This window comes from Chelon labrosus, assembly GCF_963514085.1.
Source record: "Chelon labrosus genome assembly, chromosome: 16".
NCBI lineage: Eukaryota > Metazoa > Chordata > Actinopteri > Mugiliformes > Mugilidae > Chelon > Chelon labrosus.
Window position 1 is genome coordinate 2,621,177 of NC_140349.1, and position 14,813 is coordinate 2,635,989.

The window sequence follows — 14,813 nt, forward strand, 5'->3', positions numbered from 1 at the left end:
CGTTGCTCCTATTTCATCTGCTGCTGTTATTTCTAAAGATTCATACTCCACTCTGGAGGCCTGGTTAGATTATTTGCGTCTGTGTTTGTCTTTCCTGGAGATAATCAGGTAAATGCAGATGAAATTCAATCCCGAGGCCCCTGCAGTCGAGCCGGGGCCCAAGAAACCATCGATTTATCTCCGTAACCAAATCAAGGCCGGGACGATTTCACTGATAAAGGAGGCGTCATTACGATCATCTGCAGAAAGCTTCAGCTTCAGCGGCGTTCATGACGGACGACGGCGAGCTTATGTAACATACACTATATTACCAAAAGTATTCGCTCACCCATTCAAATGATCAGAATCAGGTGTTCTAATCACTTGGCCTGGCCCCAGGTGTATAAATTCAAGCACTCAGGCATGCAGACTGTGAAACAAGACATGTGTGAAAGAATGGGCCGCTCTCAGGAGCTCAGTGAATTCCAGCGTGGAACTGTCATAGGATGCCACTTGTGCAACAAATCCAGTCGTGAAATTTCCTCGCTCCTAAATATTCCACAGTCAACTGTCAGCTCTATTATAACAAAATGGAAGCGTTTGGGAAAAACAGCAACTCAGCCACGAAGTGGTAGGCCACGTAAAGTGACGGAGAGGGGTCAGCGGATGCTGAAGCGCATAGTGCAAAGAGGTCGCCGACTTTCTGCACAGTCAATTGCTACAGAGCTACAAACTTCATGTGACCTTCAGATTAGCCCAAGTACAGTACGCAGAGAGCTTCATGGAATGGGTTTCCATGGCCGAGCAGCTGCAGCCAAGCCACACATCACCAAGTGCAATGCAAGGCGTCGGATGCAATGGTGTAAAGCACGCCGCCACTGGCCTCTAGAGCAGTGGAGACGCGTTCTCTGGAGTGATGAATCACGCTTTACCATCTGGCAATCTGATGGACGAGTCTGGGTTTGGAGGTTGCCAGGAGAACGGTACATTTCAGATTGCATTGTGCCAACTGTGAAATTTGGTGGAGGAGGAATTATGGTATGGGGTTGTTTTTCAGGAGCTGGGCTTGGCCCCTTAGTTCCAGTGAAAGGAACATTGAATGCTTCAGGATACCAAAACATTTTGGACAATTCCATGCTCCCAACCTTGTGGGAACAGTTTGGAGCGGGCCCCTTCCTCTTCCAACATGACTGTGCACCAGTGCACAAAGCAAGGTCCATAAAGACGTGGATGACAGAGTCTGGTGTGGATGAACTTGACTGGCCTGCACAGAGTCCTGACCTGAACCCGATAGAACACCTTTGGGATGAATTAGAGCGGAGACTGAGAGCCAGGCCTTCTCGACCAACATCAGTGTGTGACCTCACCAATGCGCTTTTGGAAGAATGGTCAAAAATTCCTATAAACACTCTCCTCAACCTTGTGGACAGTCTTCCCAGAAGAGTTGAATCTGTAATAGCTGCAAAAGGTGGACCGACATCATATTGAATTCTATGAGTTAGGAATGGGATGGCACTTCAGTTCATAGAATGAGTAAAGGCAGGTGAGCGAATACTTTTGGTAATATAGTGTATGTATTAACCTTCACATTTATTTATTTATTTATTCATCACTGAGCAGAGCAGCCTCCTTCTTGTCCAGCTATTATTTCTATTTGGCCTCATTCTGCTCAGTTTTACTTATTTATTTTCTTTCTTCTTTTAACAGTTTATTTTTTTTAATTGAGAGTCGAAAAATAGTTGTTCAGCCCAGATATCCTATTAATTAAATCACTTTATTTTTAATTTCTCCTATGCTAACCAAAAAAATAAATAAATAAAATTGTGCAACACTGAGCTGAGAGATAAACTAGTTTATGAGCTTTTTTTTTTTAAACATATGTGATTGATTATTATGTGAATTTTGTGTTTTTAAAAAATGCAAATCAAACCCTTCTTGTATTTGTTCAAGCTATTAGATGGAAAATATTTGTTCAACCTTAAATCACTGTGATCAGAGTGGCTCTGCTGGTGTGGAGTCAACGCTGCAGAAAATGTGACAGAAGAAGAAGAAGAAGAAGCTATATTTTTTTTTACTCCAACTTTAATTTTATTACATGGATGTTTACAACTTATTGGAGAATAAAATCTGCTTTATCTTCCATCTTTCTCTCCAACCCTGAACGTCTAGAGTCTTAGAAGACGACCAAGATGTCTCCACATTGTCTCCATCGTCTCTGTCCACATGGATTCCAGCTTGGTTCATCTTGCTTCTCTACCTCCATGTTTCTGTCCGTCCTGGAAACTCCTCAACCTGATGTTTTCCATTTACTACAAATGCTGCAGGAGTCTTGACCTTCCCACAGTTTCCCTCCTTCTGAGGGTCTCTTGTGGTGTCTGGCAACAGAATGTTGTTAGTGGGGGTTTTAATGTTGTGGTTGATCGGCGTATATTTAGCGTCCTCTGATCAGAATGATTTCAGTCAGACCTCTGAACTAACTGATGCCTCTCCTGAGATCCAGGTCATTCTGGGTGAAAGCAGCAGGATTTAGGCCACTGTGTCTTTGTCCCTGCTGACGTTAGAAATTCAAAACAGAGTCGGTGATAAAGACGCTCGGTGCTGACGCTGCAGAACCGACTGCTGCTGCTGCTGCTGCTGCTGCTGCTACATGAGACGGCATGGAGACAAGGCCGGGCCTCAGGTGATGCACTGCCCTTGGGCACGACAATATCAGAGCGAGGTCGGGCGCTATTAGCAGACGCTGCACTTCTTCTGGATTCATTTTGGGGCAGAAGGGGCGTCGGCCAAACGGGACCAATCAGAGGCGGAGAGGGGAATGATTTCAAGGTCAAAGTAGAGTTAGACCTGAAACTCATGACCTCCACTTCAGTAGAAAGGTCACACATCTTCATGCACTAAAAGTAATAAGGAAATAAAACAAAGAACATAAAGAAGTAGACGTCACGTCTTTATCTGGTTGTAAAAACAGCTGTTCAGCTTCGTACTGAGCCACTGAGCCGTGGGATGAGTCATGGCATCGCTCTGAAGGTGATGAAACGTTTGGACGCGTCCTGATGCGAGGGAAAGAAAACAGCGTTCTTCACCTCTGACAAGTTGCTCTGTCAGGATCAGCTGAGAGTTTGAAGGATATTATGGCTGGATCTGAACGTGACGGGGGTTCCAATAAAAACAACCAGGCCTCCGTTAACCTCCTGTCTCTCTCAACGCCGCTCAAAAGGGTATTATTAGACTATAAGGTTAATTAAATGCAAATGAATTGAGGAATATGCAAAACTGAGTCTTAAAAGCATTTTATTTTATATTTTATTTATAGTTTTTTACAATTTTTCAACACAGAAATTAAGTTCCACGTCGGCTTAATTTAATTCAATTTAATTTAAAACAACTGAATAAAATTAAATTAAATATTAGGAAAATTAAATTACATTACATTAAATATTAGGAAATTAAATTAAATATTAGGAAATTGAATTAAATAGGAAATTAAATAAAATATTAGGAAATTAAAGTAAATTAAATATTAATAAATTAAATTAAATATTAGGAAATTAAAGTACATTAAATTAAATATTAGGAAATTAAATTAAATATTAGGAAATTAAATTAAATTAAATTAAATTAAATTAAATTAAATTTTATGAAACCAGGGAAGATCTACCTAAAAACAGTTTTTATTTATTTATTTATTCAGATATATAATCTTTATTTCTGCATTAAAATAAGAAATAAATATTTCTGCACTCTGTTTATATCAAAAACACAACCAACAGCCTGTGTTTCAGCATCTTTAATGCCTTGTGTATGTCAGTGTGTTTTAATATTGTGCAGCAGATTTAATGTTAAACTGATAAAATGGGCGTTTCTTTCCCTCCTCTTTAACCCAGAATGAAAAGTAAAAAAAAGTAAAAAGTAAAAATGCACTAAAATGTCTCCTAATCACCAGAGTACAGTGAGCACAGTACGTGTAAAGACGGGAAATGAGACTGTGCACTAAATAATAAATAATTCATCCTCACAAACATTTGATGGGAAAACTTTTCAAACTCTTTATGAAGCCGTTCCCGACAAGAACCTCAATTAAACCGTGATGGTGCTGATGAAATCTGCTCCTACAGTTTTACATCTCTGCTGTTTGGAAAGGTCGATCGATAACCCTGAAAGCTGCAGCATCTCTCTTTTTGTCTGCACTTGTTGATCTCAGAACCATAGAAAGACCTTTAAGCTTTAATACTGTCACTGTTCATCGTCTTGTTTACGGTTGTTTTTGAGGATTGTTGATGAACGGATGAAGACGTTCTGAGCTACAGGTGGATTTTAGCATTTTTTAAATGTTGCTGATGTGCTGCACCAAAACACGAAGGAATTTATTGCATATTAGTGAAGCTTTTAGATATTTATTTATGTTCTTTTATGCAGCCTAATGTTGTGCATGTTCACTTATTGTCTCTAGTCATCCTCAGTGTCAGTAACACAGTTAAATGACCTGTAGAATATATGTTTATCAGTTTAGAGAAGAAATTCAGAGACACAAAGATTTGTTTGTCAGTCCATCTTTGCCTGAGCAAGAACAGAGACAGTATTTTCTACCAAAAGGTAAAATAAAACAGTCAATGAGCACTTTGTGGCTAAATTTGTTCCCAGTAAAGTTTTAATCCTGAGCAGGCCATGCAGGCTGACAGCTGATCCTTCCTCCTTCCTCCTTCCTGCGTCTGAAACCATCAGCATCACTTCTTGAAAGTTAATTAGCAGAGACCCAGAGGAAAAGAGGCTGCAGCACGACATTATCAGCGCCACACAACGCTGCAGATAACTCTCCACAATCCCCACGGAAACACAAACCCCACACCTCCTGCTACAGTCGCCCTGATGTTTCTCCTTTTTATTTCTTGTCGAGTCACGGTGACTCAGTGGAAACCGTCGTCACGGGACGACGCCCGGGACGACACCCGGGACGTCTTGGATGCGGATCGATGAGAAGCCTCAGATTTCAGCTGCACTTTGACAATTATGACCAGAAACACGCCTCCTGCTCCTCTGAGCACGTGCACAGAGTCGCACTGTGTGTTTACTGTGACAAAATCCTTTGTTCTAAATCCTTCTTAATCTCATGTGTGAATCATTTCCTGCTTTATTCTCATTCTCTGCAAAACAGGAGGAATTACAATTTTTGGTTTTGTTAAAATTAAAAACACACACGTGAGGACGTTTCATGACTAAACAATAAGCAGAGGGCAAACTTCTCGTGCGGGTATACGGCAGCCCGCTGCAGAGCGAGGATTTGCTGAACAGATGCTGCGTTGCCATGGCGACCCGTGTCGTGATTGCCAGCTCATCGCCGCGCGTTCCTGAGACTCACAAATCCGCCCTGATACGCCGCCTCACGCCGCCTCACGCCGCCTCAACACAACCGATCTCTCTCTCTCACGGTTCACTCACATACCTACAGGTGTTTCAGAATCAGCTACTCTATCAGACGATCAGCTGACGATCAGCTGATTTCTACATCTTCTCTTGTTTGTTTTTTTTGCTTCCTTTAAAAATAAAATGTCCTGCATTCGTTTCCCTGCAGCCTCCATCTCCCATCCTCCATCCATCCATCCACTCATGCAAGAGTGTCCACATTCTCCCCTCTCCCTCCTCTCCCTCCTCTCCCTCCTCCTCTCATTCCTTCATCTCCATGACGACAGATAGCCTGGAGGTGACAGTTTTATTGACACAGGCCCAAAAGTAGCCACAGAGCAGCAGCAGCAGCAGGGTCTCATAAACTAAAGCAACAATCCCGCTAATGCACAAAGCAGCAACACACACAGCGACGTGGACACTCGCACTCACAGTCACACAGACTACACCCGACCTACATCTGGCCCCGAGCCGGCCCGACACACTTTCCCCTCAGGAGAGCCAATCAGCTCCACTTTTGTGTGAAACCAGGAAGAGCACATCGAGCTTCTCGCCGAAGAGTTCAATAACATTACGTTAAGGCTGTGTGTATCGACGAGCTCGTAAACATCTGGGGCGATGGAATCAGAGCAGAGGAGGAGGAGGAGGAGGAGGAGGAGGCCATTCATGGACATACAGCACACATAAATATTTCAGTCGTTAAACCTGAGAGGTAATAAACAGAGTCTGTCTGGAGTCTATGAGTCTATTGTTGATTTACGGCTGCATTCGATAACTTTTGTGATGGTTTGTCAGACTTCTGATCACATTTATTTGACTAGTTGTGTAAAACAGGGCTAGCTGTGCAACCAAACCAATATAAAAGTGTTTTTCTTTATATGACTTAGCATATTTTCCATCACAACAACATTATTTTTCATTTATTCTTGCGCCAAACTCAGATAAAAGTATAAAAACCTATTCCCAGACTTCAGTTTTCTCCCTTTAAAACCTCTAGATAATTACAGATTCACATGTTTTTTTATATATTTTTTTTAATTTAAAGCTTCTGTTGAGAATCTATGTTTCTTATCTGGTGACATGTCATGTTGTCGTACTCCGGTTACCGATTGCCTTTATTTCCCACAGGTCCTTTAGAACAACTCCCTGAGGACGGGAGTCAACGTGTTGCATCAATCTGTGGCTTAAATGAGTACGTGCAAAGAGACATGCAATCACACATGGACAAACACGGCTGACCTACAACAACCGTGTTTTACCATAAAATCTATTCTATTAAAATGTATTTATTATTATTATTATTATTGTAAAAGCTTTACAATAACTGTAAGACAACAAAAAAATCAATCCCATGACTTTAGACGGTCATGGCTGTTAGCTAGAGCCAGGAAAAGGAATCAATATCAATATGAAGATCTTACTTATTACTTTTAAAGCTCTTCATGGCCGCGGCCTCTGGTTCTATCACTGATCTAGGTCTAATGTCTGTCTGTTCCCGGGGCGTAGAAACAAAAAGGGGGACAAGGCGTTTGCAGTCAGGACCACACGGATGTGGAATGATCTGCAACGAGGAAATCAGGTCGGGTTTATCTGAGAGCTTTATCTGCCTTCAAATGAGTTTATAACTGTATTTTTGTGTGTTTTATTGTTTTAATTGTGTTTATTATCTCGTCTAACTGCACAATCTTTTTAACGTTGATAAAAAAAGTGCCAAAAAAATAAAGATTATTAGTATTATTGTGGAGTTGTATGCATCAATAACGGTGCACGGTTAAATTTTAAAGCATCCATTTGTAGATCTCTTGCTCATAAATGCTTCAGGGTTATAATATATTGTAGTAGAAGTAGTAATACTAGTAAAAGTAGTGTAGAAGCAGTAGTAGTAGTAGTAATTGTCCGTTATCCTGCACAGACAGTAACATATCTGCATGTATGATGCAGCAAATTTAGATTTTCTTACATCGTTGCAGAAGCTGGAAACTTTGGAAGCTGTGCAGGATTTCCTGGTGAACAATGTTCAAAGTGTCAGAGCAGAAACTGACGAGCATTTTGAATCTTTAACCGTCATCCTAAATGAATTAAATCAGGCACAAACCTTACTGCTGATAATGCAGGTAAACCACAACATGTCTCTGTCTCCTTTCGTGACCATGACTCCACAATAACCTGTCACTGGGCCACATTTACGCAGACGTGTTATTATCTGTACGAGAAAACAAACCAGTTACTATGTCTACTGCACCTCAGCTACTAGTTTAACTGAGTTTAAGTTGAGATTTTAATTGTTTTTAATCATCTTTATAAACGTATAACGTTCTCTAGACGTATTAGATTATTATAAACATACAAGACATTCGTGAGTCTGCTACACTACTACAGAAACACCAGTGCATGCTTTGCTCTTATACACACTCCACACACATATGCAGCGCACACACAGATGACTCACACACACACACACACACACACACACAGGCTCATACCTCCCACACAGCTCTGCTTCATAGAAACACACTTATTGAGCTGTAAAGACAAAGCTGCACCAATAATAATTCAGCTGTTTCCGTAAAAGAATTAACCACCATCTCCTGCAGAGTCTGAATGTGGGTCACAGCAAGAAACAGTAAAGAGTCAGAGAATCACTCGCCTGTCCTTCCATCTTCTTAAATTCTGGGTGGTCACTGGGTTAAATTTGACTTTCTGTAGGACTGCAGGGTGCAGGGAGCAGCCGGGATCTTCAGGTGGTGGTTATAAAGCTTCACAGGACCCGCCCGCCGGCGCTGACGGCTGCAAGAAAAGGAACAAACTCCATTAGGCGCTGTCCGTGGTACTGAACCCCCCCCCTCCTCGGTTCTCCCAGGGAGGACACGACCGCTCTGCCCCGCCTCACCCATCACATAAACACTCAGTAACCATCAATACAGCGATAAAAAGTATAAAATGTTAAACGTTAACCTGTTTTTACTCCTGAGGCCTTATCCCGGTCAGACCGGAGCCAGCTCTGGATTCCTTCCCTGCTGCAGTTTGAGCGGAAATAACCCAAAGAAGAATCGGAGCAGAGATGAGGTGACACTCACCTGTCGTGACAAAGATTCCAGGGAGTCGAGCTGCAGCGGCGCCTCCTCCCTCCTCCTCCTCATTAAATCCGTCTCATGCAGGAGCTGCGAGGAGAACCGCACGTAACCGCACGCACTGCCTCCAGTTGATTTATTTATTTATTTGTATTCCGTTTCTCCATCAGCCAATGGGAGGACAGGGATGCAGGGATGTCGTGCAGTTAACCCCGCCCCTCTGCTTTTACGTGCACAAGCGCATGACTCTTTTGCATCATCGCCGCATCCCGCACAAGCGAAGCAAAGCGACGCGAGGCGGAGTCTATGTCCTATTATGGTTACAGGCTTTATTCGGTTACTTGGTCAGCTCACTTGACGAAATATAGAATGAGCGCATGCGCAGAAGAGGGGTTTGGCTGTGAGAGGGTCTCCTCCTCGCCTACCCATGATGCCTCTCGCCGGCGACCTTGACAGCCACCGCCGCTGCCGCTGCCGCGTGTGTGTGTGTGTGTGTGTGTGTGTGTGTGTGTGTGTGTGTGACTGATGCTGCTGATGCTGCGGATGCTGATGCAACGAGGCCCGTTACTGGGGCAACAGGCCACGGGATGCGGCTCAGAGGATGCTCCGGCTGCAGAAATCATTATTTCACAAACTTTGCCCTCCATCTGCTGACAGTCAACACCAGGCAACACGTATCCGGGTATCAAGCTGATGCAAGCAGCCCCAGGCTCGTGATTTGCTCGTGACAGAGAAACAAAAATAATAAAAGTCAGCTGACTGTACGTCACAGAGGTTTGTATAGCTTTGTGAAGGACTCAACATATCTGTGCTGCTCCTGGGTGAGTCAGCTCAAACTCTTCTGCTTTATAAACTTCTACGTCCAGAGACTAAAAGCTTCCAAACTATCAGATCATGGAGGATGTTTAATTCCATTTCCCCGATAATAAATAAAATTAAACAACTTCACCTGATAAAGATCTAGTGACTTAAAGGAAGGTCCTGTCTTAGAGGCAAGAAGAATCACATGTGGAGGGATTTGTGATGGAGAGACGACTCTCCAGCTGAGGACCAATCAGAGTGTCCATGCTGACCTCTGACCTCTGACCTCTGAGCTTAAAGTGTTGGTCTGCTCTGATGAATCACGTTTTCTTTTCCACCACGTAGACGGACAGGTGACGCATGACACCAGGATGCATCATGGGAAAAAGACAAGCCAACGTGTGGGACGTGTGATTGCCTTTATTTCCCACAGGTCCTTTAGCACCAATCCCTGAGGACGGGAGTCAACGTGTTGCATCAATCTGAGGCTTAAATGTGTACGTGCAAAGAGACATGTAGTCGCACATGGACAAACACGGCTGATAGGCTGACCTACAACAACCGTGTTTTACCATAAAATCTGTTCCCGGGGCGTAGAAACAAAAAGGGGGACAAGGCATTTGCAGTCAGGATACTATTTGAGACTTTAAATTCTCCTCTTCCTCTTCCACTTCCACCTGTTTTGTCTCTTACATAAAATCCCCTTTGAGCCTTTGGCAGCTCTTATTTTATTTTTCAGCCATTTGTTACACATTTAATTATCAGGACTAATATTTTCACGTAGTTGCGGTAAATTCGTTTAACTAGAGCTTACACATTAAGCTTCTTTTTAACTATTTACCTCATCCAAATCAGACCTTGACTCAGCAGATCCTTTAAAGTTCTGCGAGTGGAGAGCTCAGGGCCTTCATGGATCAGACTTGTTCGTCCTGCACGTCCTACAGATGCTTGACTGGATTGAGATCTGGGGGATTTGGAGGCCAAGTCAACACCTTGAACTCGTTGTTTCTCAAACTATTCCTGAAATATTTTCACTCTGTGGCAGGGAGCGTCATCCTGCTGAAAGAGGCCACGAGGGAGAACTGTTTCACTGAAATGGTAGAAATGATCTGCAGCAGTACTTAGGTAGGAGCTACGAGTCAAAGTGACACGGACCCTTCCAGCAGAACATTCATCAAAGCATCCCACTGGCTTGTCTTTTTCCCATGATGCATCCTGGTCTCATGCGTCACCTGTCCGTCTACGTGGTGGAAAAGAAAACGTGATTCATCAGAGCAGACCAACACGGTCCAGCTCTGATGCTCCTGTGTTCATTGTAAGAGCCTTCAGCTCAGAGGTCAGAGGTCAGAGGTCAGAGGTCAGCATGGACACTCCGACTGGTCCGCAGCTGGAGAGTCGTCTCTCCATCACAAATCCCTCCACATGTGATTCTTCCTGCCTCTAAGACATCAGGTAGGAGGACAAGATGTTAATTACTATCTGACATGATAACCAGATAATTAGTGTTAATCACTTCACCTGTCAGTGGTCATAATCTTATGGCTAATCGGTGCAAATAAAACTGACTTGCCTCCATCTTTAAATTTAAAATGCTTATAGATAAATATATTTCTCCTCCTCTTTTGTTTTGGCGCAAACGGGACAAATTAAATAAATAAAATAAATAATTATTATGAATGACTTCCTTTGCGGTGAGTCTCCGCCATGATTGTGTTTTAGATCTCGGCTGGCTGCCAGTGTGTAAAAGACCTCACTGGTTAAAGAGAACATTAATATTTAATGTACAGATATATGTATAAATATATACACACACAGAGATCCAGAGACTCCGTCACTTTTCAAAATAAAAGCTTCTAAAGAATCCTGCAAATTTTAAAGTCAGCAGACGAAACTCTTTCATGTCACGTTCAAGGACAGTGTTCAAGAGTAGGAAATTAAAGTCAGTCAGCATGGGTTCACACTAAAATATATAATTTATTTAGTTGCTTCTGTACAGAAATACACCGATCAGGCATAACATTATGACCACCTTCCTAATATTGTGCAGGTCTCCCTTGTGGTGACTCATCAGAGAATGGACATGGGCCTTCTGAGGGTGTCCTGTTGTTAGTGGGGGGGCCTTTGAGGGGAGGGGCCTCTGTGGATCATCCCACAGATACTTGATCAGTTTGGGATCTAGTGAATTTGGAGGCCAGGTCAACACCTTGTGCTGTTCTTCATGTTTTTTTTTTTAGTTGTTCCTAAAGTGTTTTTGTGTGTGTGTCTGTGTCAGGCTGCATCCTGCTGGGGATGGCTGCTGCCATCAAGGAGTGTCATTGCTATGGGGGTGGGGGTGCCTGGTCTGGTCTAGGTGGGGTGGGGGTGTCTGGTCTGGTCTAGGTGGATGCTACATGTCTAAGTAACATCCACACCAATGAATGCCAGGTCCAGAAGTTTCTCAGCAGAACATTGAACTGTCACAAGATGGTTTAAATGTTATTCACTTCTCCTCTCACTGGTCATAATGTTACGCCTGATCGGTGTACATTGGAATGTTTCACATAAATGGAAAGGAATGCGTGTTCAGATCTTCCCAGCGAAAGTTCCAGCGTCCAACTGGTCGTCCCATCTCTGAACCTGAAGCAGAGAGACGAGAAACAGAAGAACAAACTTAACAAATGAAGTTAATGCATGATGTACAGTAACTTCTAAACGTTCAGCTAAGAGATGGTTAAAGGTGATGAAGTAATGAAAGGTTATTTAGTGGGATGTCCTGATTCCCGATCTTTTAATAATGAATTATAAAATTATTTTTGTTTATGGCAGATGCAAAACAATTCAAAATGCCCTGATCGGCTCCGATACTGATTGGGACACCTTTGGCTCTTGAGACAGAGACATGTTTATTGTGACGTACCCATCCCATGGGACAGAGGCTCTTGTAGACCCTCCGGTACCAGTCGCAGGGAGCCGTGTCCTGACCTTTGGCCGACAGAGCTTTGTTACATCTGTGGTAGTCTGTGGAGAAGACACAGCCAGCAGTGAGAGAGATTATTAAACTGAAGCAGCCTCAGATTAAAGTTCAGATAACGGTATATTAAATGTCATAAAAAATTACAGTTTCTTTCTTTCTTTCTTCTTTCTACTCATAAACTGTTTTATCGCAACGAGATCTACGACTACTTTTACTCTGAAAATCTGCTAGCTTAGCATAGCCACTCTCTGCTGTCGTCAGTCTGGTTTCAGCCGATACGGAGAAGAAAATAACTGGACAGTCCTCCAACCAATCAGAGACAGTTCGCTGTCGACTAATTCAACTCCACGAGCATGCATTAAACATTTATGAAAATACAGTAACTTTAGCTTTGTAAAACAGATCAATGAAAAGAGTTAATCATCTGACCTTCTGGACCTCATCGCACTTATATGAGCCGACCGTGACCGTCTGACATAAAGCTATGAGAGTTACTCAGCTGCATGAAAACAGCTGCATGCCTCTAACAGGAGATGTCATGTCTTCCTCTCTGTTTCTATAACTGGAGCTTTTTTAATCTCACCTTGAATTCTTCGACGGTATAAATACCACCTGAGAGGAGAGTTGGCGCCACCAGCTGTTTATCTGGAGGTTTATCTTCATGTCTAATAAGACGACGATATATATAATATATAGAAATGTAGCTGAAAAATAAGCATTTAACGAAGAGCTGCGAAGATTAAAATCGTTGTTGTTGATCTTTAATTGTCTTTTTGTTTTTAAATGAATGCCTCAAAATAAACTTTTTTTAAATTACGAATATATTTTGCAGAGGAGAAAAAAAACATCCTGGAAATTGAATAAAGAACCAGATCACTGCTCATCTCTGAGAAAATAAAAATAAAGTCCTGCACATCCTCAGAGCACACAACAACAATGGCACAAGCAAGCGAATGAATGAGAACGCTGAACGCCTTGAATTATGTCCAGTATCTCACATAGTTGTTGGTTAGAAGAGCAGAGAGGTCACTAGTTCGATTCCCCTGTACGTACAGCTGCCCCACTGCCATTAGTGTGATCGCTTGAATGCATTAAATAAAGTTGATTTGGTTTGAGCCTTCTACAATGTGGTTTGCTCCATCCTGGGCAACAGGAAACAGTGGAGCAGGTGCGTTAGGTCTGTATTAGGAGGACGAGACTGTTGGGACATTAGATAAACCTTTCACTGGTCCCTCGAGCTGTCAGACTCTTTAACACCAGCTTGTCTTAGCACTGCTGCACAGTTCATTTACTCCCCACATCCTCTGGACATTATCTGTTTGTATATCAGAAATTTTGCCTATTCATCATGTCGTTTTGTATTCTTGCACTGTCATGCCTTAAATTCCCCCTTGAGGATCAATAACATCATGTCTTAACAGAAGCCAAGCGATATGGTACCTTTGAGGATAAAGTAAAGTGACGCAGTGCAACCTGCATCTTTACCTGCTTTGGTTTTATTTGATTCGGTTTAAGAGAAAATGATCAAACACAAGAAAACCACAGCGGTCAGGGCTGAATAATGTGCAGCCGGGCGTCATGTTTACCCAGATAGTTCTGGTAACAGTTGCGGGTCTGGTTGGTGTTGGGGAAGCGGGCGTCAAACGGGGCCGTCCTGTAGTTCTTGAGCTTCTCCTCCACCCGGTCAGACATCCCTCAGCTTGTCTGCAGGTCTGCACAGGATCAACAGCATGTGATTTATATGGACATTTAAAAGATAGTACGTCTGTGTACAAAGATAGGAGACGTATACAAACAAATGTTCTGTGCCGAATTTACTAAATGACTATACTGAATAGTGTTGGACAATAAGTTTTGGGATAAGAGGTATATGTTTAGTTATAACAAAAGAAATAGTAAAAATATCGCTTTTTCAAAATGGAGTTCGGTCTAAAAAGATACAAACGTTCTAACTTGTTATGAAGCAGGTTTTGCTAACATTATATTAAAACTCTGTGTTTATTTAATAACTGTTTATCTTCGCTTGAGGAAAAATAAAATGAATGGATGTTGAAAACAACCGTTTCAATTATGAATTTACGTTAATCTGTAGAGATAAATATGTTAATCCTGCTCAGCTGCCACCGGATGTTTGCTAATAAACAAGATGACACTTGTAAATTTATTTGACCCGTCTAACACAAACTTAATAAATGACAAACGTAGGTTAATAATAATAATATATTTTTTTAAAACGACAAACTACCTGCTAAAGAATAATAAACAAGCCCGTTACCTTTCACAGTTTAAATCCAATTTAATCACTTGGCGTCCTCTGGTTGAGCGTCACTCGCAAAGCATGCCGGGTAACAAACATGGCGCTCCGGCTAATGTTTTGAAAAGGACAACACTGACACCTGGTGGACGGACTGAGGAGGTGCAACTGCAGCCTGAAAACAGAACAGACTGAGATAGAAATGTTGAAAATGACTGAATTAAATGTAGAATTAAATTACTCCAAATAATAAAAATATATATATATAAATACAGTAGTATGATATCAATGAGGAAAAACTAAATAGTTGTGATGTTTATCCTGCTTAAGATAAGATAAGACAGGACTTTATTTA

The 14,813-nt window shown here is 42.1% G+C and overlaps 1 protein-coding gene across 2 annotated transcripts; it reads right to left on the reverse strand.

Moving 5' to 3' along the window:
* Nucleotides 1-11,649: 11,649 nt before the first annotated feature.
* Nucleotides 11,650-14,571, reverse strand: LOC311501412 (cytochrome c oxidase subunit 6B1-like). 2 transcript variants are annotated; one of them, XM_084563215.1, is made up of 4 exons: nt 14,480-14,571; nt 13,791-13,916; nt 12,148-12,248; nt 11,650-11,867 (listed from the first exon to the last, which is right to left on the reverse strand). In XM_084563215.1, the coding sequence occupies exons 2-4, from the start codon at nt 13,894-13,896 to the stop codon at nt 11,814-11,816; spliced, it is 261 nt and encodes an 86-aa protein (XP_084419341.1). In that variant the 5' UTR covers nt 13,897-13,916; nt 14,480-14,571; the 3' UTR covers nt 11,650-11,813. The 2 variants fall into 2 exon arrangements, with proteins under 2 accessions (XP_084419341.1, XP_084419340.1); XM_084563214.1 differs by lacking the exon at nt 14,480-14,571 and having other exon boundaries at nt 13,791-14,183.
* Nucleotides 14,572-14,813: the final 242 nt, after the last annotated feature.